Source organism: Herpailurus yagouaroundi, unplaced genomic scaffold, assembly GCF_014898765.1.
Source record: "Herpailurus yagouaroundi ecotype Mexico unplaced genomic scaffold, PumYag 184, whole genome shotgun sequence".
NCBI classification, from domain to species: Eukaryota; Metazoa; Chordata; class Mammalia; order Carnivora; family Felidae; genus Herpailurus; species Herpailurus yagouaroundi.
The window spans coordinates 23,520,746-23,548,446 of NW_024412415.1; the positions used below are offsets into that span (position 1 = coordinate 23,520,746).

General features: G+C 41.1%; 1 protein-coding gene across 3 annotated transcripts in view; it reads right to left on the reverse strand.

Annotated features, from left to right (window-relative positions):
* Window positions 1-72: 72 nt before the first annotated feature.
* The window catches only part of ALDH1A2 (aldehyde dehydrogenase 1 family member A2), a 91,224-nt gene continuing 63,595 nt past the window's right edge, over window positions 73-27,701 (reverse strand). For 2 of the 3 annotated variants that reach the window (XM_040492815.1, XM_040492816.1), the window contains exons 9-12: window positions 4,503-4,605; window positions 2,606-2,790; window positions 1,080-1,244; window positions 74-401 (exon numbers count right to left, since the gene is read on the reverse strand). In XM_040492815.1, the coding sequence (XP_040348749.1) occupies window positions 240-401; window positions 1,080-1,244; window positions 2,606-2,790; window positions 4,503-4,605 (615 nt within the window). In that variant the 3' untranslated portion in view covers window positions 74-239. Of the gene's footprint in view, window positions 402-1,079; window positions 1,245-2,605; window positions 2,791-4,502; window positions 4,606-27,701 lie in introns of all 3 variants that reach the window. The other variant, XM_040492814.1, reaches the window with a different exon arrangement.

Below are 27,701 nucleotides of genomic sequence, written 5' to 3' on the forward strand. Positions count from 1 at the left end.
GACAATAAATTTCATATATAAATAAAAAAAATAAATAAAATAAAATTTGCTTTGATTTCCCAATCTGGCCAGGAATGGGTGTATATCCATTCTCGGGGGGGGGGGGGGGAGTCTCCTTGCTTTTGGTATTCCCATCCCCCCAGAGAATGTGCTTACTTCACCCAGGTTCTGGAGATTATGAGGTCCCCACACAGCCACTGGCATGCGTTACGGCTAGAACAATGACGCGGACTCTGATCTTACCAAACAGTCCCCGCCTGCATTGCAGAAGACACCGTGAGGGCCTTGTTGATGTCATTAGTGAAGACAGCTGCCACAAGTCCAAAGTCTGAGTTATTGGCTCTTTCGATCACTTCATCCATTGTCTTAAACCTCAGAATCTCCTGAACGGGGCCAAAGATCTGCAACAAAATCATTTGACCCAACACAGGGCTGCTTTGCCAGCACCTTTACAACTGTTTTCCACACTGCAAAACAAGTTTGCTCTGCTTTCATTATTTAAACTTCATTTCTGCTTAGCAGCACAGAACTGTAAAATAACCTTTGGCAGAATAGGATTGTACATGTGTCTAACCTTAGAGTTTGTTCAGGACCCTGACTCCTCCACCCTCCCTGGCATCACTCGATTCTACTGTTAAAGCTGCATTCTCCGATTCTCCAGACACTGCTCCAGATCTCAGAACTGCTGGTCTGGACTGTTGGCTGATGTGCTCCTGGTTCCTCTCTCGCACGAACGTGAGGATGCTTGGGTGCCATCTCTTTCCTGGGGAACAGCTTAGTAACCTACATCTGAAGGAACAGACCTGTTGCAAGCGTATTACTAAGGCCAATGATTGGCTATGGTGTCTGTCCTCTGGGCTAATAATAAATGCAATCATTTAGCAGGTCACCTGGCCTCCATCTAGCTTGCTTGCCTTTTGATTTAACATTTTCTTGAAAGTGAGATTTTTCATAGTGATGTTTATAGCTGTTACAGAATATAAAATATAAAGAGCGACAGCTAGAATATCATGTACTAGAAGTGCTCTGGAAACCATTCCAGAAAGATGTGGCTTTTGTTAGAACCCCACATTGGATACCTCCTCCTTGGCAATCCGCATATCATCGGTGACATTGGAAAACACCGTGGGCTCTATGAAGAATCCCTTTCGGCCCAGTCCTTTGCCTCCACATTCCAGCTTGGCACCCTCTGCCACACCACTCTGGATGAGTTCCAGGATCTTGTTGTACTGTTTCTTGTCAATCTACAAAAGAAATTTCCTAATGACTCCGTGTAAAGTGAGTGGGTTCTCAAGAATCTCTCACCTGTGATTTTGTTTCAAAGCTCCATGATATCTAGTCCTATCACATGGAACTGCTGTCACTTACCCATTCTTCACCAACAAAACATGTGGTTTTTTTATGGTTCCACCCAGCATGTTGGGAACTTCAGTAAATTACTGCACTGATGACAGTGTGAGAGTGCCAAATCAGAACTATCAGACATAGGCCATGTTTTCAGATGATAGAGAACTTGGCTAATTGATTAGTCATTGTTTACAAATGGGGGAAAACTGACCTCTACATCCAAATGAACAGTTCAGCAAGTTGTACTGATACTAAAAAGATGAAAACAATAGGTGAGCTATATGGCACCACACATCAAATCCTATTGGGAAATATTTTTAATTGGACCTCCTATTACACCCGTAGAGGAAAAGATCAAGTTCAAAGAATGAGGACTAACTTTCTATTCCATAAAATAAAGTCAACCTTGCTCCCCAAAAGTCATAAGTATCACTCAATTACTATGGTTAAAAACCTAAATTCACTTGGGTTTAACTGCTCATCAGTCATCTTTCAAACGGTCCCCCAACCTAGGTGATGTTGTTGCTTATCGGGAAGACCCACACGCTAGAGATCTAGATGCAATCTGGTCCAAATAGCCTTTACAAATTCTTGGGCTCTATCTACAGTTTAAAACCAGAATTCTATCTGGAAATATGCCTTCATGATTGTGGAGAACCTGCAGAGCCAAATAGTGTGGACTGCAGGGACTTTTGTGGCCCTCCCCACCCCATCCCACCACATGAAGCATTCAGGTTAAGAGAGAAACATAGAGCAGAGTGGGAAGGAGATAGCCCTCATTTCCTACACATTTACAAGCCACATGGGACCTCCCCAAAGTAGGTCAGGTTGGTGGAGAGATTCCTCAGCCACTGAAGAAGGATAAGTGGCTTCTGGGAAAAAGAGATGTCCACTCTCCCTGACAAAGGCATTTGTAGAAGGGTCTTGAAGGCCAGTGATTACCACTGGGTCTCAGTTCTCAAGGTCAACATCCATCTTGTCATGCACAGGTCTTTTTTAGAGCTGAGACACTCCAATTTACCCCCAAAGTTCAAAGTATCCTTAAGGCAACCCTAATCCCTTAGTGTTTCAGAGATAAAATTTAGAAAGGAAAAGAGAAGTATGAGAAATAAGAATGCCTCACCAGCTACATTTCTAGCCATGAAGACAAGGTGGAAGAGTAAGGAGGAAGCAGAAAAAAGAAGTTGTTTCTGGGGTCCCACTAGAGTGTCCAGTGTTCGCCAAGGATTAAGAAAGCAGATGTTTATTATTTCTCTACCTGGGGTCCCTGCTCAGTGGTGGGATCAAAGGGACTCCCCACTATGCGCCTCTTGGCCCGCTCCACACTTCTTCTCACAAACTCCTCATAGATGGACTCCTCCACAAAGATGCGAGACCCCGCGGTGCAGCACTGGCCTTGGTTGAAGAACACCCCCTGGTGAGCCTGCTCCACAGCATAGTCCACTGCAAGAGGAAAACAGCCACGTCCTCAGCACTAGTTCTCCTGCGGAGGGGTGTGTCTACAGAGTCACCTCCCATCCCTCTCCCCAGAGCCCTAGGTATAAATGCCACGCTCACCGCAGAGCGTATGGTGAGTAGGCAGCACCGGGGAGAGCACTGGATTGAGAACGCAGCTTAGGTGGAAGTTCTAACTAGACCCTGATGTTACTTGCTATGTGAACGTGGACAACTTCACTTCTTTGAGCCTCTTTCTTCTTCTGTAAAAAGAAGGACTGGACCACGTCATCTAGAACAGGGGTCTCAAACTCCAGGATGCCAAGGGGCTAGGCAGATAATGTAACGGTAGGAATCTGCCAGCTACTGAAACAATCTGATGGAGGCTCAGAAGGAAAGACACTACATTTGGCTGTTGCTCTGCGTGAATGTAAGCCACTGGCTGCCAGATGGTCAATTTTAAGAAAAAACAGAAGTCAGTATTTTTAATGTGCAGTTTTTCTTTTTTCAAGTGCTGTGTGACATTTAGACAGGTAAACATATGTATGCCTGCATCTTGTCTATGGACTGCCAACGTGTAACCTTACCCTACAGAACCTTGTAGCTGTATGCTCAATTTGTATTTTGTTGAATTAATAAGCTAGAACAGAAACTGATCTTCTTGAAAATCACCAAGTTTCCTCTATATTTACATGGGATGGTGTAATGGCATAAAACTTTTTCATGTCGTAGCGTATCCTTCAAGATAGGACTAGTAAGTATGGTGTGTTAGCTGCTAAATGACTGACTCCCATCAGTCAACCAGTGGTGTGAGTGGAGGGCCTACTCCCCAAGAGAAATTTAGGTGTGAGAGTTCTGATCCCTCGGACAGCCAGCATGAAGCCGATGCTGAACTCTCTGCGGACTCCAAGCTGGGGCTGAGAGTCAGACAAACTGCTTTCTGCTGTCTGATCTCTCCAGTGATGAAAGGGAAAGCAGCTGCGCCTGGCAGGATGGGAAGAAGAAAAAGAAAGAATGAAAGAGACTTTGGAATTGCATTCCCTGGAAAGCTTTTCTAAACAGAAAGGCCACACCTAGGCAGGATGGACTGCATGGCATCATGCCTGGAGACATGGGATTTCCTAGGTTTGCTGCTCCATGCTGCCACAGAGTCCTACCTCCAAGGCGTAATCACCTAATTGAGGTCCATTCATACGGGACTTACCAAAGTAGGTTGTCATCCTGGCTGAAAGTCATGGAAGCAGCAGAGGATGGGGGCACTAAACAGAGAAGGGGTTGGGGGTTTGGGGAAATGCTGGCAGGCCTAGTGAACTAGTATTTTTTTAATGATCTGCAGAGCCACCAGGCACAGTTGAGAAGTTTCAGATTTCTTGCATCTCGGCAGAGAGAGGGTATTTCAGCCGTTCAGAGGCTTAGGCCACTCCCCTTTGCACTGCACAGCCCTGAGCAAGCCTTCATCTCTTCTACCCTGCTCTACAGCATCACAGAGTCAAAGAAGCTCATTAGTGTCCAGAAAACAAACTCTGTTCAGCTGTCAACTGACAAGTGTTCTTTCCCAACATTAGTCTATCTGCTCCTTAGAAGGAAAGAGCCACATTCTTCTACTTAAGTGCCCCTTAGTCTCCCAGATCTTCTTCTTAGTGTCCTGTCAAAGTGGAGATACAAAGAGGGCACCGGAAGGCAGTGTGCTGGCACATGTATGAGATCTGTGGGTGACTTACAATCAGCATCGGCAAAAATAATATTGGGGCTTTTCCCTCCAAGTTCCAGAGTTACTCTCTTCAAGTTACTTCTTCCAGCTGCTTCTTGGATAAGCTTTCCAACCTGAAAGGAAAGGAAATGGAGGAAGGTTTTGCACACCTTGCAGCTGAGACAGTCAGTGGCCAAGCCAATTCTGGGCAACAGTAATTGATCCTGCAAGGCAAACTAACCCAGTGGAGGCGGCAGGAATAAATCCTGTGGTCGGGTTGGGCGGACGAGATACAAGTCAGCTGGGATGCAGTTTAATGTCTGTGCTGAAGTGAGTTGGAAGACTGCTTTAGTTTCATGATGGAAGGAGCATGGAAAGAGGGTTTAATCTGGAATCTTAATCACTGGTCTCCAAAAAAGCCAACTGGCTCCACATGAAAGACATGATACATGATGAATGTAAAACAAAATCTTCATGTATTTAAAAAAAAATGCCACATATGACTTTAATCACAGGGCTCAAAGAAAATATAGATATTACACCTTTGCCTCTGCCTAGGTCTAGAGTAGAAGGAGTCCCGATGGCTGAAGACCTGTCTATACTGTGCAATGCCTATTTACCTAGAAGCCAAGCAAACAATAGGCTGAGTTAGAGATAACATTTACCATGGTGTAAACTCACACTTCCAATGAAACTGAAAGTGTCAAGATGGAAACAGAAGAACACACTGCCTCAGTGATAGAAATGCTGTCCACTTTTAAGAGTGTGCCTCAGCTGAACAGTTTTTCCTTGCCCAAGGGAATACCCTCCCGTGGGTGGCCTATCCACCGATGGCAGCAGGGGTGTAGAGGCCCTTGCTCTCAGCTCACCACAGGACAGCTCTGCAGGACCATGGATGCTCCGCCATGCTGCATGTGGTTGGCAGACGTTGTCAGGCCTGCACTGCAGTTTAGCTTCCCTTGTGCCCACTCCCCTTCAGCAGCGATCCCTAATACATAACCTGCCTGGCAAACTCCATCTCAGCAGCTGCTTCCGGAGAACCTGACTCATAACAGGGTGCTACTCTACTATCAGGGTAGAGGTCACATTATGGGAAATACCAAGTCCCCAAATTGCCCATATGGGCAGTTTGCTCTTGTTGGGATCAAAAATGCTACTGAATTCTACTGAAAATAAAATATTTTAAAAGCCTGGAGAAAAGAAATGCTAAATTTGAGTCCCTCCAGCCTCTTGTTGAGATCTTCAAGTAGGACTAACAATTCCTCAGGCAGGGTAGTCATGGTTAAGAGAAAATGTTCTGGAACCTGGAAGTTTTCTACTGATTTTATTGCTTACCAACTGTTTGACCTTGGAAAATTTATTTTACTTCTTGGAGCCTCGGTTTCCTCCTCTGTACCTGGGGCTAAACATAGTATCTACCTCAGAATTCAGTTGTCCTGAGGATTAAGTGAAGATATTTCGTCCTTAAAACCCTCCTCGTACACAGTGTGCCCACTCATGGTAGCTATGTGAAGGCGGGAGAAGCCAGGCCACTCTCTTTCCATGTCCAGTGCAGAGCAATGGAGGTGATTGTAAGAGGAGCTACTGCTAAGACTTTCCAAAGCAGGGCTCCCCCCTCCCTGCCCCCACTTCCCCCAAACTGCTTACGCTTATCAGTTGCTTCAGGAAAATACTGGGGAAACTCTCGGACTTCCTTCAGTTGCCAGTATTACTCATTCACTGGATTAAATGCTTTTATGTTTTTATTATTACTCTACCTGATGGCAAAAATTTTAGAAAATGTACTTTCACTCCGAGGAAACCTAACCATGGGGGAAAAATAGTGATGTCTCTGGAAGAGCTAGAATTGGTGTTTCTTAGTTTACAGGACAATGCTAGTTTCCAAGAGGTTAAGAAATACTGACATCCAGCCCTAAGATTAATGGGCAGGCATCAGCCCACCAGCCAGATGGTGCCTCTCCTGCCGTGTCAGTTCGTCTGTCTTCTATCTCAAGGCAAACTCCCTAGAAGACAGGCTAATAAAGGCCCTGTTCTCAGGAAAACATGCTTCCTCTTCTTCAGGAAGAAAATGTATGTACACAATGGAAAGGAGAATCTGGCCCTCTGTTCTGGCAAGAGGACAGCGGTCAGGTGAAAACTGTGACTGACGCCTGAGATCCCTAGCTTGAGAGGGGAAGCCTTCAGAGGAGGACAGCTGGGACAAGAGCACCATGGGGAGTCCCTGACGGCTGTCCTCTGTGACTGATGATTCTCCTGAGGAATTCTAGGGTTCTTGGCTCTCTCTGCCCTGAGGAATCCATATTGATGATGACTCATCTTTAAGTCCAGGAAGATAAACAGACGAGTGCTTTCTCAAAGAAGGCAATCACTGGAATTCCCGAACTTATGATTAATTATATTAGAAAATGAACGTTTGCTGAGCTGATCTATGTCAGACATTTACATGTAATTAGCTCATTTAAGTCGCTCAAAAACCCTACATAGTAGATACTATCTCATTTTAAAGATGACCAAACTTACGAGCTGGAAGTCAATGGATGGTACCATGTTACCCAGCAGGTGGGCTGGCAGAGCCTGTCAGACCCCAGGTAGACTGATGCCAGGGCATGAGCGAGGAGCACTCCCTCTATGCGCCTCCCTCTCAACTTTCCGTCTTCCTTTCTGTATTTCCTGAGCACCTAATGTGTGCCACTCACCACCAAAACCTTGTCCCTGAACTCCTAATTGTATCCAGGTGAGTAGGAATATCACCTTTTATAGATACAAATGATGATCACAAACCATCAGTTGCAAAACTTTACATTTTTGCCCTCAGAATGACATTAAAAAACAAGCAAAAGCAAGGGGAAATCATGGGTTTCACACACAGTAAGATGCTGAATAAATGTTTGGGGTTGGTAAAGGGAGTGCGGGCCCAGCTGGCATTGCATTTCTGTTAGCCCGACTCCTGACATTAATCAAAAAGTTCTAGGGGCTGGTATTTTTTGCCACTAGGAATGTTGTCCAGTGATTATTTTCATGGCTACGGTAACTATACAAAAACCTTGCTCAGTCTATGGTCATCAGAGAATACCTAAGAATAATTTTTCCTGTGTCAGTGCTTTGCCAGCCTTTCCTTAGAAACCAAATTCGTGCTAAACATTGTGAGGCAAATCTCAGATGAATAATGCCTTTCCTCTTCATCTTTGGAAGAAGGTCAAGTTGCAGCTCAGAGTCAAGAAACAACTGAATGTGTTAGGCCACGGGAGAACCATTTCCATCTGGAGGGGCCTCAGGATAAGACACTGAGGAAATGCAGTTTTCACTGATCCCCTTCATTCAACACACATATTCCTGGTTCTCCAACTTCGTGCCGGGTGCAATGCTGTACCAGGAAGGACCTCACAGCTAAGAGGACTCCCACACAAACCTAGCAGGTGCTCACTAAGTGTAGCTTTACAGTCCACTGGGACAAAAATCTGGGTCAGATTTAATATTAGATAAGAGTGGACAGAATTATGGCTCTGAGGTACTTTGTTATAAGCCAGAGTCAGAGCTCTCCCTCCGGTCTTTATCCACAGATTAGGGCTTTGGAGAACACATTATTACTCATGAATTCTCTCCGTGAGTGGACACAGGTTAAATGACCGCAAATGGGAGGCACTCCTCATTATCATTACCAAGAAGGGGAAAGAAGTGATGGAAAGGAAAACAGATACAAGTCCAAAGCAAGGGATTTTTTTTTTTTAGCAAGATTTTCTTAACAGGGAAAAGTAATATTTAAAACTCAAGTGTTCAAGTGAGAATTGACTCCATGTCTGCTTATAAAATTTGACAGGTCCCATGCAAACCGACCAAAAATACTACCTGTACAAAGCCCATACAAGGGTTCCCCAAATTAGAATCTACGGAGTTAGACAATGTCAGAAAGAACAAAATACAGACACCACACAAGGGCCTGGGAGTGGCAGTGAGTAGTACTCCTTGGGAGTATGTGTGACCCCGGTCACGGTGAACCCCTGTATGCAGGATCAGAAGGCAGAAGTGCATGGAGAGGTAAATGGGGCCGCAAGACACACAGGTCTTGTGAGTGGTTAAAAGTCAAGTCAGTAGGGATAGATTTATAAAACCAAGTCCTATTCTGATCAAATAGGCAACATCTCCCACCCTATCACTGACAAGCTGGCTAACTGCAACCATATTCAGGTTTATGGATTACCCACAGGTGTCAAGAGACCCAGGTACTACACACTGGCGTGGTGCCCAACTCCTCCTTCAGTTTGGGAGTGACACTTTGGCTCCTGAAACCTCAGTTTCTTCATGTGCAGAATGAAGGCACAAGCCAAGTAGTTACTCTATTCTTAGTACTCGAGTTGGCTGGAAGGGTTTTAAAAGACACATAGGGCTCCCGGAGCCCCTGTCTGTATTTAGAATCTGTCCACCGTTCTTCTGCGTTTTTCTTGCTTATGGAGCAGAAGTAGCTTTTCATCAAAGCATGCAGCTGCACAGAATGATAGAAAAACCTGATTTCTTTTTTTTTAAGTTTCCTGGACAGAGATCATTATGAAAGAGTAAGTGATAGTGTTCCAGCCACGTGGTTTCTTAACTTTGCATTCCCTGTAGTCAGCTGTATCTGTGTACCCCAAACAGGCAAGAGCGGGAAGTGGGGGCTCCCCCACACATATTGGAACTGGGCTCATTCTCAGCAGGAATGTTGGCACAGATCGACTCTGACTCCCATCCATGTTTTGAAAGGCTTCAGGATTGATATGAGGAGTATCCCTGGAAGAGCCACAATGTACCAGAACACGTTCACGGCAATGTGGCAGGGTAGGGAAATGCAATTTGGTGCTTTGCAAGGGAAAGGATTCCTCATACAGGACAAAAAAGAACACAAAAGGCCTTTCCATGCCCTCTTTATTTAATGCTGCTGCTCCCTGAACAGTGTTCCTGAAGCTGAGTAAACTTTTTATTCATTAGTGAATTACATCTATTAATAAGGGTGGATTCTTTCTCAGAGACATGCCTCCTTAAAAAAAAACAAAAAACAAAAATCTCTAGTACAGAGTTCAGTAAGCTGGTTGAAGATGCCTGCTTTTTGGAATATATCTTCATTTCTTAAACCTCTAACAGATTGACTCTCTGGCTTTTTCCCTCCTCCCCTTATTTTTCACCTTTGTGTTTACTGTCTAACTATGATGGAGACAGGAATGACAAAAATATATGTCATTGGATATTTCTTGCCTTTCTGAAATACCTAGAAAGAATAGGCCAAATCAGTCTGTTCAGATTTCTACCTGAAAGTAAAAAGACCAAAACAGTTAAGCAGTTCCTTTAATTTCAGTGATAACAGCAATTTCAAAACTGTCAAATGCCAATTATGAAAACCAACATGGCCGCTAACAACCAGTCCCATCGCACCTGTCCCTCCAGTCACATGAAACCATATGCCCTTCCTGGAACATGCCTCTATGTGTTTGTCCAGGCGGTTTCATCTGCTTAAAATGCCTTTCTTCCCCGTGCTTACCTGATAAAATCATTTTTCCTGACCTATTTCTGCCACTTCCTCTGTGAAGCTAGCTTTCCAGACCCACCCTCCCCACAGGTCTGGTCTCTGATCCAACAAAACTCTCACACTGTTCTTAATAGTTGTCTTCTAGCCTGAATTCGTGAACAGAGAGACTCTACCTTCCTACCTACCTACCGGACATACATATGGAAGATTTTCCTCATTTGTTGGGTCACTGCACCAGAATATGACACCTGTTCTAGGAGGTCTTTTGGAATCAGAGACCATGTTAGAGAAACAAGTGAGAGAATACAGGATGCTTGTGTCCAAGGTAGTCGTACTTTGCCATAACTAGCAGAATAATCTTGGGCTTCCTTTTCACTTATCTTTGGCTTAAATTTCCTCATTTTTAATGAAGGGAATGACTTCATCTAACATTGGCTGTACCGCTCCTGGAGCACTTAAACACTTTTTCTATGTCTGGGCTCTACCTCAAGAGATTCTGATTATTTTACTCTGGATTATTTGTAAAAGTTCCCAAGAACATTCTAATTTGCTGCTAGGGTTAAGAACTATGAGATGAAAGAACCTTTAAGGGCACTGCTCCCATACTTGTCTCTAACCTTGCATCATTGGTTCTATTTTGCAATTGTTCAACATTACTGTTTATTGAACACATACTCTGTACTGCTTGTTCTCACAAACATTACTTTACTTAATCTTCATCCATTTCTGTGAGGCAAAATTACCCCCCCCCCATTTTATTTATTTATTTATTTATTTATTTATTTTTTTGTTTTTTTTTTTTAATTTTTTTTCAACGTTTTTTATTTATTTTTGGGACAGAGAGAGACAGAGCATGAATGGGGTAGGGGCAGAGAGAGAGGGAGACACAGAATCGGAAACAGGCTCCAGGCTCCGAGCCATCAGCCCAGAGCCCGACGCGGGGCTCGAACTCACGGACCGCGAGATCGTGACCTGGCTGAAGTCGGACGCTTAACCGACTGCGCCACCCAGGCGCCCCCCCCCCCCATTTTATAGCCGGGAAAAAAACAATGTGACTCAGAGAGGTCAAGAAATTACTTGCTGACAGGCATCCACTGAGAGGCGGAGCCAGGACTGGACTCAGAGTGCCCGTACCAAGCCTAGGGTTCTTTCTGCTCCACTACGGCTTCTCTCTGTGGTTCTTCTCTTCCCCGATGCTCTCCTGGGGATTAGGTCCCCTTTGCTCAGAGTAGAATTCTGACAGCTAAACACTCTATCCACAGCTAACAGATATTCCAGATCAACTGTCTGGGATACTTAGCCATCCTTCTGTTAACTACATAGGACTCTCCCTTTGTATTTCAGATAACTAAAAAAGTCAAGATTCTGGTTGATTTGGTTTGCTTTGATAGTAAGAATCGTGGAGTACTCAAGTCAATGGTACTACATTTCCCACTAACCAGGTGAACTGAATGAAGGGATGGGCATCATAGGACCTGTTCATTATCACCCAGAGCTCCAAGGAGAGAAACCCCTTGCAGAATAAATAATCTCAGCGAGCAGACAGAGGCCACAGCATACTTTTTCTTATTCTTCAGTACTCAAGTTTTGATTTAAGAATTAAGGAAAGGAAAAGAAGATACTTTAAAGCCTGTACATCCAGGTGCTTTTTGACACATTCACCTGATATTTTTGATTCAAATGCTGGATGGTTTACTAGTGGACCCCTACAATCTTAGAAAGAAGCTCATGAGCTTTTTTTTAAAAAATAGACAAAATGATAGCAGGGCAACTCCCCCACCTACAAAGAGGGGTGAGGCTACAAGTGGAAAGAGCTGACCCAATTCATTACTCAAGCCGCAGCGAGGGTGTCTACACCATGCATTATGACATTCATCTCACTTAGGAAGTGAAGGAGAACCCCGGCTGTGTAAATTAGAATCAGTGATAATACAGCTGTTAGCCACAAACATTTGTTTGGCACGAATCAATCTGGACTCTCCTGTAGTTTGCTTTGATGGTCTCTCTACTATCTTGTTGACTAATGATGAAATCATGGTTTGTTAATCTAACTGAACAAAGAAAACACCACACCAAGCAAAGTGCAAACTGCTTTCCTGTACTTTATTGAGGTTGTTTATTGACTCTGTGTTTATAAGAGCCCTTTTATATTCACTTATTAAATATTTACATGCATTGCTTATGTATTTAGTTGCATAAGGAGAAATTAATCCTATCTTCCATCTGAGTAACTCTGTTTGTTTTTCAAAGGCCTTTTGCTGAAGTAAAATGGCAAGCAGCCACCTCAAATAAGCTTCTTGTTACTGTTGCAGACATTCTGTGATGTACCAGTAAGTCACTTCTCCCTAGGGTAATCATACCAGGGCCATGTTCAAATTCATATTTAAGTGACATGTTCCCTCTGGAACAATCTATATAATTTCCCAAGGAGCCTATGAAGTTAAAAGAGAATAGATGGATAAAGAAGTAAAAACTGATGAAAGCAATCTGAAAATGATTTGGGGAATTATGTGATCACTTGATTTGCCTGTAAAAATTCTCTACCCACCACCATTAATATGGGGAATTATAAGTTGGCTTTCATATTCTAGACAAATGCTTCTCTCTCAGGTCTTCTATTATCTATCTGTCAAAGATACTACTCCAGAAAAGAAACTAGGAGATACTCCAGAGGCCATAGCGGTAGTTCCCCTCTAAGTGAATGCAAACGCCTTTCTAGAGAGAGAAATATCAAATATAGATTTTGTCAGAAAAACTTAGTGAAATGTGCTTTATGCACACTGCAATAGGATACCTCATGTTGTGAGTATTCCTAAGAACAGAACACTTCACATGGCCACCTTCCACCTCATTCTCTTTCCCGAACTTTTCTTTTTCTGTCTGTCTGTGTGTGTGTCTCTCTCTCAGGTCCCTCCACTGAATATCGGCATCTTTGAAGATTACGTATTTAGTTTTTAATGCTCTTCCTGTTAAGATGGAGAATCTCCTATGTTATATTATATAAAGCTACAGTGACCAAAAATAGTGTGGTATTGGTGAAGGGACAGACACACAGATCAGTGGAACAGAACAGAGTCTAGAAAGAGCCCCATACAAATATGCACAACTGCAGCCTGAGAAAGGCACAAAGTCATTTTAGTAGAAACAAAGACCATCTTTTCAAGAAACGGTACTGGAACTAGTATTATCTACAAAGAAGTTAGTTCCTCACTTTACAACATGCACAAAAATTAAATAAAAATACATCATAAACCTAAGTGTTAAACACAAAACTATAAAATTTCTAGAAGGAAACATAAAAGAAAATCTCTGTCATGTTAAGTTAGGCAAAAGTTGCTTTGGCATGACACCAAAAGCCTGATCCAGAAAATAAAAAAATAATGAATCAATAAACTGGATGCCATTAAAATTAAGAACTTCTGGGGCGCCTGGGTGGCGCAGTCGGTTAAGCGTCCGACTTCAGCCAGGTCACGATCTCGCGGTCCGTGAGTTCGAGCCCCGCGTCGGGCTCTGGGCTGATGGCTCAGAGCCTGGAGCCTGTTTCCGATTCTGTGTCTCCCTCTCTCTCTGCCCTCCCCCGTTCATGCTCTGTCTCTCTCTGTCCCAAAAATAAATAAAAACGTTGAGAAAAAAAAAATTAAAAAAAAAATTAAGAACTTCTGCTCTGCAAAAGGCACTGCTGAGAGAATGAAAGGATAAACCACAGACTAGGAGAAAATATTTGCAGAGCACAATGGACTTGCATCCAGAATACACAAAGAATTTTTAAAATTCAACAATGAAACAAACAACAAAACAGTAAAAAAAAAAAAAGTGGGCAAAGATTAAAACACACTTCAACAAAGAAGACACACAGATGACCCACACACATATCAAAGAGATGCTCACCATCACTCATCACCAAGGAAATGCAAATCAAAACCACAACGAGATATTACTTCACCTCTATTAGGATGGCTACTATAAAAAATACTGGAAATAACAAGTGATGGTAAGGATGTGGAGAAAAAGAGAACCCTTCGGCTCTACTGGTGGGAATATAAATCGCTGCAACCATTATGAAAAATAGTACGGAGGTTCCTGAAAAACTTAAAGATAGAACTACCATATGATCCAACAACAATCCCACTTCTGGGTATCCTTCTGAAGAAAACAAAAACACAAACTAGAAAAGGGATCTGCACCTCCATGTTCACTGCAACATCATTTACAATAGCCAAGATATGGAAACAACCTGAGTCCACCAATGGATGATTAAAGAAATTGGTATATATTAACACTGGAATATATATTCAGCCATAAAAAGGACTAAAATTTTGCCATCTGTGACAACATGGATGAACCTCAATGACATTGTTAAGTGAGATAAATCAGACAGAGAAAGACAAATACTGTAGGAACTCTTATATGCAATCTAAAATAAACATATTATATATTTATATGTATGTGTGTGTGTGTGTGTGTGTGTGTGTGTGTGTGTGTGTGGACTCTTCCAGGACCATAACTGTCAATATGTATGCACTCAGTGTTTTAGCTACTGTGCTTTAGAAACTAACGTTACAGTGAGGAGGGCCAGAATCCAAAAATTTTAAATGTGCAACGGAAACACCACATAAAACCAACTAACTCTATATACAAGCACACATATGCACGAGTGATGTGATCCTGAGAATGAGAAAAGCTCCCCAACAGATGCACCAAGATCACCTATAAAATCTGAGTGAATTCAATTTCAATTGTGCCACATGGTATGTTATGTCGATCTACCTCATGATAAGGTATGGGCTGATAATTACCTAATTTCAAATACTGTTAAGGATAATTAATATATACAATGTCTGATTTCATCCCCAGCCCAGAAGAATCATTTATTAGCCAGCAACAGGGTAACTGTATAACAGGATCTTACACAGATATTATCTAGTTTAATGCTCATAACTGCTTGGCAAAGTAGGTGTCACTCCCCCCTTTTTCTAGAAAACAGACTCAGAAAGCTAATGAATAATCAGGTGGAACTGGCATTAATTACATATCTGTGAAATAAATTTGTAGCAAAATTTTCAAATGGGCTTCTATAATTTTAAAAACCTTTAAATAAATGTGGTGCGTAGTCAAAAGTTCCCAAGATATACATATATTTAAAAAAAACCACTATGTTGAGATAACACTATTACATTTATTAGGATGGCTAAAAATAAAAATACCGACTGCACCAAATGTTGGAGAAGAGGTAGGGGAGCTGGAAATCTTAGACATTGCTGGGAGGAATGTAAGGTGGTACCACCACTTTGGAAAATAGTTAACAATTTCTTAACCTACCATACAATCCAGCTATTCCATTCCTAGGTATTTATCCAAGAGTTAAGGAAATACACACACACATACAGATGCACAAAGAGTTGTACATGAAATGTTCACAGGAACTCTTATTTGTAGCAGTCCCAAACCAGAAATAACCTAAATGTCCACCAACAGGTGAATGACGAACAAATTCTGGTATATCCACAAAATGGAATATGACTCAGGAACAAGAAGGGATGAATTACTGAGATACACAACAAAATGGATGGATTTCAAAATTACTGTGTGAACAAGAACAGCCAGACAGAAGAGTATATACAGTGTGTTACTATTTATATGAAATTCCAAACAGTGCAAACAATCTACCATGGCAAAAAGCAGATCCATGCCTGAGAACGGGCAGGGGGTGGAGGGCAAAAAGAGGAGATCACAAAGGGCCAGCAGGAAACTTCTGAGGGAGATGGACGTATTTGCTATCTGAACTGTGGTGGTGGTCACACAGGTAGATACATATGTCAAAACGTATCAAGTTGTACATTATGTGCAATTTATTATGTATCAATTATATGCCAAAAAGGTTTCAATAAATACACATTAAACAATGAAAGTGTTATTTTATTAGAGCAATTATGTCATACATCTATTTGTTGTTTGGGAACTGTTGGGGGGAAAATTGAATCTACCTGACTATTTAAAATATGATTTAATGGTTTTAATTAAAGTCAAATGCCTTAGGAATAAATTAATTACATTTTAAAATAATTGGAGCTTGACAGGGAAAGAGAAGTGAAGAGAAAAAAAGAAACTTAAAGGAAAGCAAAAGGTGGTGAAAATAAAGAACAGATCAGAGGACAAAAGAAGAGATTACAATTAGAACTAAAAAGAGGCGGGGCACTTGGGTGGCTCCGTCAGTTAAGCATCCAACTTTGGCTCAGTTCATGATCTCACAGTTCGTGAGTTCAAGCCCTGTATCAGGCTCTCTGCTTTAGATTTTCTGTCCCTCTCTCTTTCTCTGTCCTTACCCCTGTGCACCCACTCTCTCCCTCCCTCTCAAAAATAAAACTTAAAAAAAAGAAAAGAAAAAGAGGCAACACTTGAGATAATAAGTCTCAATAAGAATGAAGCCACCATACTCACTACAGAGGTTGACCAGTTCTCATTTATCTGCACAGAAGGAAGGAAACAATCATGATGCTAAGGACTCACTGGCCAGATAAGGGAGGGGTGGGCACTCAGGCAGCAGAAACAGCACATACTCAGTCACAGAACTGAAAGGCACGGCCCGTCTAGGTGTCTGCAAGCAGTCTGGGAAGGCTAGAGAAAGGGGAAGTTGTGGGGCCAGGTCATGAACCAACTTGTCTGTTACCTGAAAGAATTTTGGATACCCAGGTAGAGATGTTTACTCTACAGATAGAAGTCTCAAGCTCAAAAAAGCGGTTAATAATTACAGTGAGCTATTTCAAGGACATATTCTGACATACTGTGTTCACTCATAGTATTATTTCATATTGACAAATAAAAAATTAAATGGACCAATTAAAGTTAGTACAAATGAAAAACCTTTTGTACTGATGGTCTTATGGGGAAGGAAGAATTAGAGTGGGAAATGGTGGTTAAATTCCAAGTTCAGAAACCAACATTTATGACTGAAATGAAACTTGCACCTTCTCTTAGGAATAGTGCTTTTTTTTTAATGTTTATTTTTGAGAGAGAGAAAGAAAGAGAGAGTGTGTGCAAAAGTGGGGGAGAGGCAGAGAGAAGGGGACAGAGGATCCAAAGAGGGCTCCATGCTGACAGCAGCGAGCCTGACGTGAGGCTAGAACTCACGAATTGCAAAATCATGACCTGAGCCGAAGTCGAAGTTGAATGCTCAACCGACTGAGCCACCCAGGTGCACCAGGAATAGTGCTTTTATGCAGTAAAAGCTAAGTCAACAAAAATTGCATATAAGAAGAAAATGTGACCAGCTAAGCCTGCAGTGTCAAATTTTCTATGAATTCATCAGCTGATTCTCTGGGTTCTCTTGAACAGCCACTGCAAGGAAACATGATGATGCCATGGCCTTGGAGCTGGGCTGAACCTAGAAAACCCTCTGGGGAACAAGCCTGGAGCATAGAAGAACTAGCAAAAAGAGGGAGGAGTAAGCAATCTTGTCGATTGTCAGTTCTATGCCCTGTGTGCCAGGGAAACCCCAAGGTCATTTGTAAAATAAGGAGTGATTTAAGGGCATCTTTACTCCTGCAAGGAACACAGTAGAGGATCAAAATACTTACCGATGTAAGAAGACTTGGAGTTCTAAGATTATCAAAGTCCTCTCTTTCTGGCAGCTGGCAAGCCCATTTGCACCCTTCTGGGCTCCAGGGCTGCTCCAGCACATGGGGAGCAAGAAAGAGAGAAATGTTGCTACACACAGAATGAGAAGTGGCAGAGGAGGGCCTGGATTGCTACATACTTCCTTCTTATGACCACCTTTGCTGTGTCCCAGAGGTTTTGGGCTATGGTGTTATCATTTTCATTGGCTTCCATGTACTTTTTTAATTTCCTCTTCAACTTCTTGGTTAGCCCATTCGTTCTTTGGTAGGATGTTCTTTAGTCTCCAAGTATGTGTTACCTTTCCAATTTTTTTCTGGTGGTTGTTTTCGAGTTACACAGCATCGTGGTTTGAAAATATGCACGGTATGATCTCAGTCTTTTTGTACTTGTTGAGGGCTGATTTGTGTCCCAATATGTGATCTATTCTGAAGAACATTCCACGTGCACTGGAGAAGAATATGTATTCTGCTGCTTTAGGATGAAATGTTCTGAATATACCTGTTAAGTCCATCCGGTCCAGTGTGTCATCCAAAGCCACTGTTTCCTTGTTGATTTTCTGATTAGATGATCTGTCCATTGTTGTAAGTGGGGTGTTGAAGTCCCCTACTATTATGGTAAAATTATCAATGAGTTTGTGTTTGTGATCAATTGATTTATATATTTGGTTGCTTCATGTTGGGGACATAAATGTTTATAATTGTTAGATCTTCTTGGTGGGTAGGCCCATTAATTATGATATAATGCCCTTCTTCATCTCTTATTACCGTCTTTATTTTAAAGTCTAGATTGTATGACATAAGTATGGCCACTCTGGCTTCCTTTTGGCGACCATTAGCATGACAGATGGTTCTCCATCCCCTTACTTTCAATCTGACAGAGTCTTTAGGTCTAAAGTGATCTCTTGTAAACAGCATGTAGATGAATCTTGTTTTCTTATGTTACCCTATGTATTTGATTGGAGCATTTAGTCCATTGACGTTTAGAGTGAGTACTGAAAGATAGGAATTTATTGCCTTGTGTTGTCTATAGAGTTGGAGTTTCTGGTGGTGTTCTCTGGTCCTTTGTAGTCTTTGTTACTTTTGTTGTTGTTTTTTATTTGATGTTTTGTGTTGTTTTTAATTTTTTAATTTTAATTTTTTATTTTATTAGTTCTTTTAATCTTCCAAAATGACAAAATGAAGGAATTCACCCCAAAAGAAAGAGCAGGAAGAAATGAAAGCCAGGGGGTGCCTGAGTGGCTCAGTCAGTTAAGTGTCTGACTTCAGCTCAGGTCATGATCTTGCGGTTCACAAGTTCTAGCCTTGCATCGGGCTCTATGCTGACAGCTCACAACCAGGAGCCTGCTTCAGATTCTGTGTGTCCCTCTGTCTCTGTCCCTCCCCAGCTCACACTCTGTCTCTCTTACTCTTAGATGTTTAAAAACATTTTAAAAAATTAAAATAAAGAATTAGAGAACTCAGTGACTCATTAAAAAGGAAAAGCATCAGAATCATAAGAATCACAGAAGATGAAGAGAGAGAAAAAAGGGGTAGAAAGCTAGTGTGACCAAATCATACTGGAGAACCATCTGTCATGCTAATGGTCGCCAAAAGGAAGCCAGAGTGGCCATACTTATGTCATACAATCTAGACTTTAAAATAAAGACGGTAATAAGAGATGAAGAAGGGCATTATATCATAATTAATGGGCCTACCCACCAAGAAGATCTAACAATTATAAACATTTATGTCCCCAACATGAAGCAACCAAATATATAAATCAATTGATCACAAACACAAACTCATTGATAATTTTACCATAATAGTAGGGGACTTCAACACCCCACTTACAACAATGGACAGATCATCTAATCAGAAAATCAACAAGGAAACAATGGCTTTGGATGACACACTGGACCGGATGGACTTAACAGGTATATTCAGAACATTTCATCCTAAAGCAGCAGAATACATATTCTTCTCCAGTGCACGTGGAATGTTCTTCAGAATAGATCACATATTGGGACACAAATCAGCCCTCAACAAGTACAAAAAGACTGAGATCATACCGTGCATATTTTCAAACCACGATGCTGTGTAACTCGAAAACAACCACCAGAAAAAAATTGGAAAGGTAACACATACTTGGAGACTAAAGAACATCCTACCAAAGAACGAATGGGCTAACCAAGAAGTTGAAGAGGAAATTAAAAAAGTACATGGAAGCCAATGAAAATGATAACACCATAGCCCAAAACCTCTGGGACACAGCAAAGGTGGTCATAAGAAGGAAGTATGTAGCAATCCAGGCCCTCCTAAAGAAGGAAGAAAGGTCTCAGATACACAACCTAACCCTACACCTAAAGAGCTGGAAAAAGAACAGCAAATAAAACCCAAAACCAGAAAAAGACAGGAAATAATAAAGATTAGAACAGATATCAATGCTATAGAAACCAAAATAAAAGGAGAACAGATCATTGAAACCAGAAGCTAGTTCTTTGAAATAATTAACAAAACTGATAAAACCACTAGCCAGTTTGATCAAAAAGAAAAAGGAAAGGACCCAAATAAATAAAATCAAGAACAAAAGAGGAGAGACCACAACCAAAACAGCAGAAATAAAAACAACAATAAGAAAATATTATGAGCAATTATATGCCACTAAAATGGGCAATCTGGAAGAAATGGACAAATTCCTAGAAACATATACACTACCAAAACTGAAACAGGAAGAAATAGAAAATTTGAACAGACCATAACCAGTAAAGAAATCAAATTAGTAATCAAAAATCTGCCAAAAAACAACAGTCTGGGGCCAGATGGCTTTCCAGGGGAATTCTACCAAACATTTAAGGAAGAGTTAACACCTATTCTCTTGAAGCTGTTCCAAAAAGTAGAAATGTAAGGAAAACTTCCAAACTCTTTTTATGAAGCCAGCATTACCTTGATTCCAAAACCAGACATAGACCCCACTAAAAAGGAGAACTATAGACCAATTTCCCTGATTAACATTGGATGCAAAAATCTTTAACAAGATATTAGCCAACCGGATCCAACAAAACATTAATAAAATTATTCACCACGACCAAGTGGGATTTATACCTGGGATGCAGGGCCGGTTCAATATCTGCAAAACAATCAGTGTGATTCATCACATCAATAAAAGAAAGGAAAAGAACCACACAATCCTCGGGACCCCTGAGTGGCTCAGTTGGTTAAATGTCTGACTTCAGCTCAGGTCATGATTTCACAGTTTGTGAGTTCAAGCCCCGCATCAGGCTCTGTGCTGACCGCTTTGAAGCCTGAAGCCTGCTTCAAATTCTGTCTCCCTCTCTCTCTGTTCCTCCCCCACTCATGCTGTCTCTCTCTCTCTCTCCTTCAAAAACAAAAACATTAAAAAAAAAAAAGAATCACACAATCCTCTCAACAGATGCAGAAAAAGCATTTGACAAAAATACAGCCTCCTTTCTTGATAAAAACCCTCAAGAAAGTAGGGATAGAAGCATCTACCTCAAGATCATAAGAGCCATGTATGAAAGACCCAACACTAATATCATCCTCAATGGGGAAAAACTGAAAGCTTTCCCCCTAAGATCAGGAACACGACAGGGATGTCCACTCTTGCCACTGCTGTTCAACATAATATTGGAAGTCTTAGCCTCAGCAGTCAGACAACGCAAAGGAATAAAAGGCATCCAAACCAGCCAGGAGGAGGTCAAACTTTCACTCTTCGCAGATGACGTGATACTCTATATGGAAAACCCAAAAGATTCCACCAAAAAAACTGCTAGAACTGATCCATGAATTCAGCAAAGTGGCAGGATATAAAACCAATGCACAGAATCGGTTGCATTCCTATACACAAATAATGAAGCAACAGAAAAAGAAATCAAAGAATAGATCCCATTTACAATAGCACCAAAAACCATAAAATACCTAGGAATATCTAACCAAAGAGATGAAAAATCTATACACAGAAAACTATAGAAAGCTTATCAAAGAAATTGAAGAAGACACAAAAAAATGGAAAAAGATTCCATGCTCCTGGATAGGAGGAACAGAAACTGTTAAAATGTCAAAACTACCCAAAGTAATCTACATATTCAATGCAATCCCTATCAAAGTAAAACAAGCATTCTTCACAGAGCTAGAACAAACAATTCTAAACTTTGTATGGAACCAGAAAAGACCCTGAATAGTCAAATAATCTTGAAAAAGAAAACCAAAGCAGGAGGCATCACAATCCCAGACTTCAAGCTATACCACAAAGTGTAATCATCAAGACAGTATGGTACTGGCACAAGAACAGACATTCAGATCAGTGGAACAGAATAGAGAACACCGAAATGGACCCATAAACGTATGGCCACCTAATCTTTGACGAATATACAATGGAATAAAGACAGTCTCTTCAGCAAGTGGTGCTGGAAAACTGGGCAGTGACATGTAGAAGAATGAACCTGGATTACTTTCTTACACCATACACAAAAATAAACTCAAAATGGATGAAAGACCTCAATGTAAGACGGGAAGCCATCAAACTCCTCGAGGAGAAAGCAGGCAAAAACCTCTTTGACCTTGGCCACAACAACTTCTTACTCAACACGTCTACGGAGGCGAGGGAAACAAAAGCAAAAGTGGACTACTGGGACCTCATCAAAATAAAAAGCTTCTGCACAGCAAAGGAAACACTCAGCAAAACTAAAAGGCAACCGACAGAATGGGAGAAGATATTTGCAAACAACACATCAGATAAAGGGCTAGTATCCAATATCTATAAAGAACTTATCAAACTCAACACTCAAAAAACAAATAATCCAGTGAAGAAATGGGCAAAAGACATGAACAGACACTTCTCCAAAGAAGACATCCAGGTGGCCAACCAACACATGAAAAAAGGCTCCACATCACTCATCATCAGGGAAGTACCACAAGAGATACCACCTCATACCTGTCAGAATGGCTAACATTAACAACTCAGGCAACAACAAATGTTGGCAAAGATGCAAAGGAAGAGGATCTCTTTTGCACTCCTGGTGGGAATGCAAACTGGTGCAGCCACTCTGGAAAACAGTATGAAGGTTACTCAAAAGATTAAAAATAGAACTACCCTACGACCCAGCAATTGCACTAGTAAGTATTTATCCAAGGGATACAAGTGTGCTGTTTTGAAGGGGCACATGCACCCCAATGTTTATAGCAGCACTATCAACAATAGCCAAAGTATGGAAAGAGCAAAGAAAATGTGGTGTGTATATATATACATACATACATACACACACACACACAATGGAGTATTACTTGGCAATCAAAAAGAATGAAATCTTGCCATTTGCAAGTACGTGGATGGAACTCGCAGGTATTATGCTAAGCGAAATTAGTCAGAGAAAGACAAATATCATGTAACTTCATTCATATGAGGACTTTAAGAGACAAAACAGATGAAAATAAGGGAAGCAAAAATAATATAAAAACAGGGAGCGGGACAAAACAGAAGAGACTCTTAAATATGGAGAACAAACACAGGGTTATTGGAGGGGTTGTGGGAGGAGGGATGGGTTAAATGGGTAAGAGGCATCAGGAAATCTACTCCTGAAATCATTGTTGCACTATATGCTAACTAACTTGGATGCAAATTTAAAGAAAGAAGTGGCAAAGGAGTCTCTACGGTTCTTGTCCATGAGATATAGCTTAAGGCGACAGGAAGATTCTCAGCACTTCACGGGCGGACTATAGAAGTGACACATTCTTCTGAGAAATATAATCAAAGCATAACTCTGGCCCCCATGGTGACAGTACCCCTGCGTTCAGTGAGTGTTTTCCCCAATTACCAATACTGCATAGTTGTGTGGTATAGTATAAGCTCTTGGGAAGTTTTGTAAACTTCTAAATAAAATAGAGGCACTTTTGTTGTTTATCTTTTGAGAAGTTTATGGGTGAAGCGAATGCTTTGGATGTCTTTGCTGTGCTAAACTGATTTTGAATTCATTTGTTTTCCCCCTTCAGGTGCTTAGAAGAGCTATCATCGTTGGAATGAAATTACAGACAGAGCAGACACTGGGAGTGGCGGCTGTCAGTTCACACAAAGTCTTCCCTTGCACAAGTTAACAAACTCAGGGCTGTAGTTGTTTTCTTAAATGCGTCTAGGAACATGTTTTGGAGTATGACCCAACTAGTCAAATTATGTATGAATCATAGTGATTCCTGAAAGCTAATGAACATAAGAGCCACTAGAAAAGCTTATCAAAATAAGAATACCTAGACCTCATTTCCAAATAATCTAACTTAGAAGCTCTTGGGTGGTGCCCAGGAATCTACATTTAAACAAGCCTCTCGGCCCTCCCCCAATGCCTCCTCTGCATCCCTGTAGGTGAGGTAGTCCTTGAAGAGCTACTGGAAAGCAATGGTAACCACATTACACTTCGCTGCGAAGAAATTCTCCCTGCACCAGATTTTTGTTCTGGCCAACACAGGCTGTGGGAGTGGCCCGTGCTCTAGACCAGTAGCAGAATCGGGAGTTCCTTAACAGGTACTAAGTGTCCTTTTCCGGCACGGCTCTCTAAATCAACTACGCTGTTCCACTTAAAAAGAAAACAGGATTCAAAATCAGTTTATCCAAGCAAGCACTTGAGTGATCTTTCCAAAAAGTAAAATAGAACAGCAAAAACAAACAAACAAAAACCTCACATTTATTAGAAGACAAAAATATTCACAAACTATAAAAGCTATAAAACAAACAAAAGGAAAGGAAAACTGCCAGAGGACAGTAGGAATTAGTTTTTGACAGATATATTCTTTGCAAATGGAAGTTTCGGATTCAGCTAATATTTACTGAGTTCTTACAATGTGCCAAGCGACAGGACTGGAACTTTCAAATGCGTTATCTCAATTGGTCCACAAATAAATATGTAAGGAGTTATTATTCATAGCCCTTCTTAAGAGATGAAGAAATGAGAGGTCAGAAAGACTAAATAATTTGCTGAAGGTCACACAGCAGGAGATGTGGGATTGGATCCAAGGTTGGTTGAATCCAGCCCCCTTCTCTTCTACCCCACTTTCCCAAGAATAAACTGTTCTGTAAATTTCATTTAAAAATAATAGAAAACGGGGCGCCTGGGTGGCGCAGTCGGTTAGGCGTCCGACTTCAGCCAGGTCACGATCTCGTGGTCCATGAGTTCGAGCCCCGCGTCGGGCTCTGGGCTGATGGCTCAGAGCCTGGAGCCTGTTTCCGATTCTGTGTCTCCCTCTCTCTCTGCCCCTCCCCCGTTCATGCTCTGTCTCTCTCTGTCCCAAAAATAAATAAATGTTAAAAAAAAAAAAACTAAAAATAATAGAAAACAATGACAGCTAATATTTACTGATCCTTTACTAAGAACTACGCCTTGTCCTAAACACTTTACATATACTCGCTTATTCCATCCTCACGGTCCATGAATTAGATACCATCATCCCTTATCTTCAGACAGGAATGTGAGGGCTGGAAGGATAAAATACTAACACATACAGTGAACAAATCCACACCATCATTATAGAGGTTTAAATTATGTCCAGTGTTCTGATATGGATCTGACAGATCTTATTTAATCTTGATTACTTTTAGTATGACTTGAAGACCGTGCTTGGAATTTCTTGTTGTAAAAGGGATTTCCTCTGTTTTATTTTTAAGACGCCAAGTATGGTGTTATGATGCAGTGCTCTTTCAAGCTTTCATTTAGCAAAAAAGGAGTACTTTATTTTCCTTTAAGATGTTCTAAATAAAGGACTGAAAGAAATTAACTCAAGCTGAACTACATACATTCAAGCTGAACTAAAGTTTCTAAACTAATGTAAGATTCTGGAAGGAGGTCTTTGTTATCATTAGACTGATTGGATTGATTACTACCTGTTTGGCTTAGTTATTAACTTTGCTTTTGATAAGCCACTGGATTTGCAGACGGAAATTAACCTGGCCTGAATACAGGTGAGAGTAACACAATCTAAGCAGTAGAAAGATGATTTATGAGAAATAGGTATAGGGGAAAACCTAATATTTTACCTGGCTTTTGCACACTTTTGTGTCCTTTAAATATTAAATACTTCCACTAGGACACTGGGATTATGGGTTTAGCAGTCACTGAACCTCTGGTGTCCAGTGTTGGTTCACTCTACCAAGTGTTTGGGGCACTAGGAAATCAAACACACACCACTTCTCAATGTGTCCCATCTGCCATGATGTAGGTTCTTAGGACTGTTTTTTTTACCCCCATCTCTAGAAGGCTTTTCACTTCCAGAAGAGACTGTTAAAGATACACACTGAATTAGTATAAAATCTACGGCTCTGGAGTTTAAATGCCTGTTAAAAGTCAAGCTGTCTGAAATAACAGAAAAATGAAAACTACATTTGCTTTTGAGGGAAACAGTGAAACCTAATCTCCCATTTTACACCATGCCAGCAAAACGTGGAGCGAGCTTTTTCAAAGCGCTGGTCCTTAATATCAGGCTTGGGAAATGACCCTGAGAATTGAATGGATACCAGTATTTGTTGATTATCTGCCAATAGCAAATGACACATTACTCACAAGGGTCCCCGCAGCTGGGGCTACTTTCCTCCAAGTCCTTTTTGTACATTGGTCCCCGTATGACTATCATTTCATTTTCTTCAAAGAGAAAAGGAAGACAGACCTACATTTCTCTGGGCTGTGAATACTAACAGCTCTGGAATTAAGATGTAGCATTATCTTTTTCTTAAATTATTATCAATCAATTATTGTTACCTTTGAATGAAGCTGCTTTTCATTTGATCTTAAATATCTTGAACTAATGATATTGTGATGGTGTTGAATGGTAAAAGATGCTGGCTACACTTTTGAGCACAGCATAATCGTAATCATCACCTTCTGGCTTGGAGAGTAAGCTTTTTTCTCCCCTCAAATTCAGTCTTTCTTTTTGGGGCTAACAAATATTTATAATGCATGTTGACTACACATCAGATACTACTTGAGGTAGGGAGAAGAATGCCTAAGATCGACTCTAAAGAGACCTCCACCCCAAAATCTGCATATATGGCCAGAAAGTGTCATCTGAAACTAAAGCTAAAAAAAGTCAACACAAAAGTGATAAGCAAATATTTGAGTTCACCCCAAAAGATTAAAAATGAGTTACCTATGGGACAAAAATAATATACAAATATTCTATACCAAACACACCAAGGGTTTTTCCTGAATTCAAACATCTTTAGGATTGTATTCTTTAGACTTTATAATTGTATCAGCTGAAGTAAAGAAATTGATAACCTCACTGATTATAATATATTCAATTTGAGGCAATGAGGATGAAGATAAACTATGAGAATAAGTGATCTGCCTGAAATCTAAAAGAAATCAAATAATGGTATCAAATTAATCAAAAGATGTGACAGATGCTTCTGCTTTTGGTCATAATGGAGTAACTGGCACTAGACTTGTCCTGCTACTGAAAACAACTAGAAAAGTATGTGACACTGCTTTCTCCAAAGTGGACATGAGGCAGTATGGGACTATGATCCTAGAGATAAGAGAAACACGTAAGGGAAAACCTCTCTGCCAAGACTTTCTCGACTGCAGCAGGGGGTGGGGAGACCAAAGGAGAACGTGGTGGTCTCACTAAGTTGATGATAAATATCCGAGTATACAGGGGCTGCAGTGGCTAAAATGGAGGGGCTTAGTACCAGAGGGAGAGAATGAGGTCCAGAAATCTGAACAGGGGGGTCCCTTGAGTTCTGGCTGAATGCTAAGCTGGGAATACATAGGGTGAGACTCCATTAGACTGAATAAAGAAGGAAGACCAGGTCATCTGTATGCTGAATAATTCCCAGAGTTCATACAGGGCTGGGAGACATTGGAGTTCAGACCAGCTAGAGTGGAAAGACCTTGCTGAACACCAGGAGCATTCGGCAGAAGCTCCAGAAAGATCTCCATTTAGTAATCTTAGTAAATTTTAGTAGTTAGTAAAAGATAAAGTAGCCCCAAAACAGCTTAAAATTAAGTGTCAAAAAGGTCAAGCTGTCCAGTAAGTGACTTAACCGTTTGTCAAAAAACAAACAAACAAAAACCCCCAACATTCTTTAAAGAAAGACAACAGGCTCTGGGCTGATGGCTCAGAGCCTGGAGCCTGTTTCTGATTCTGT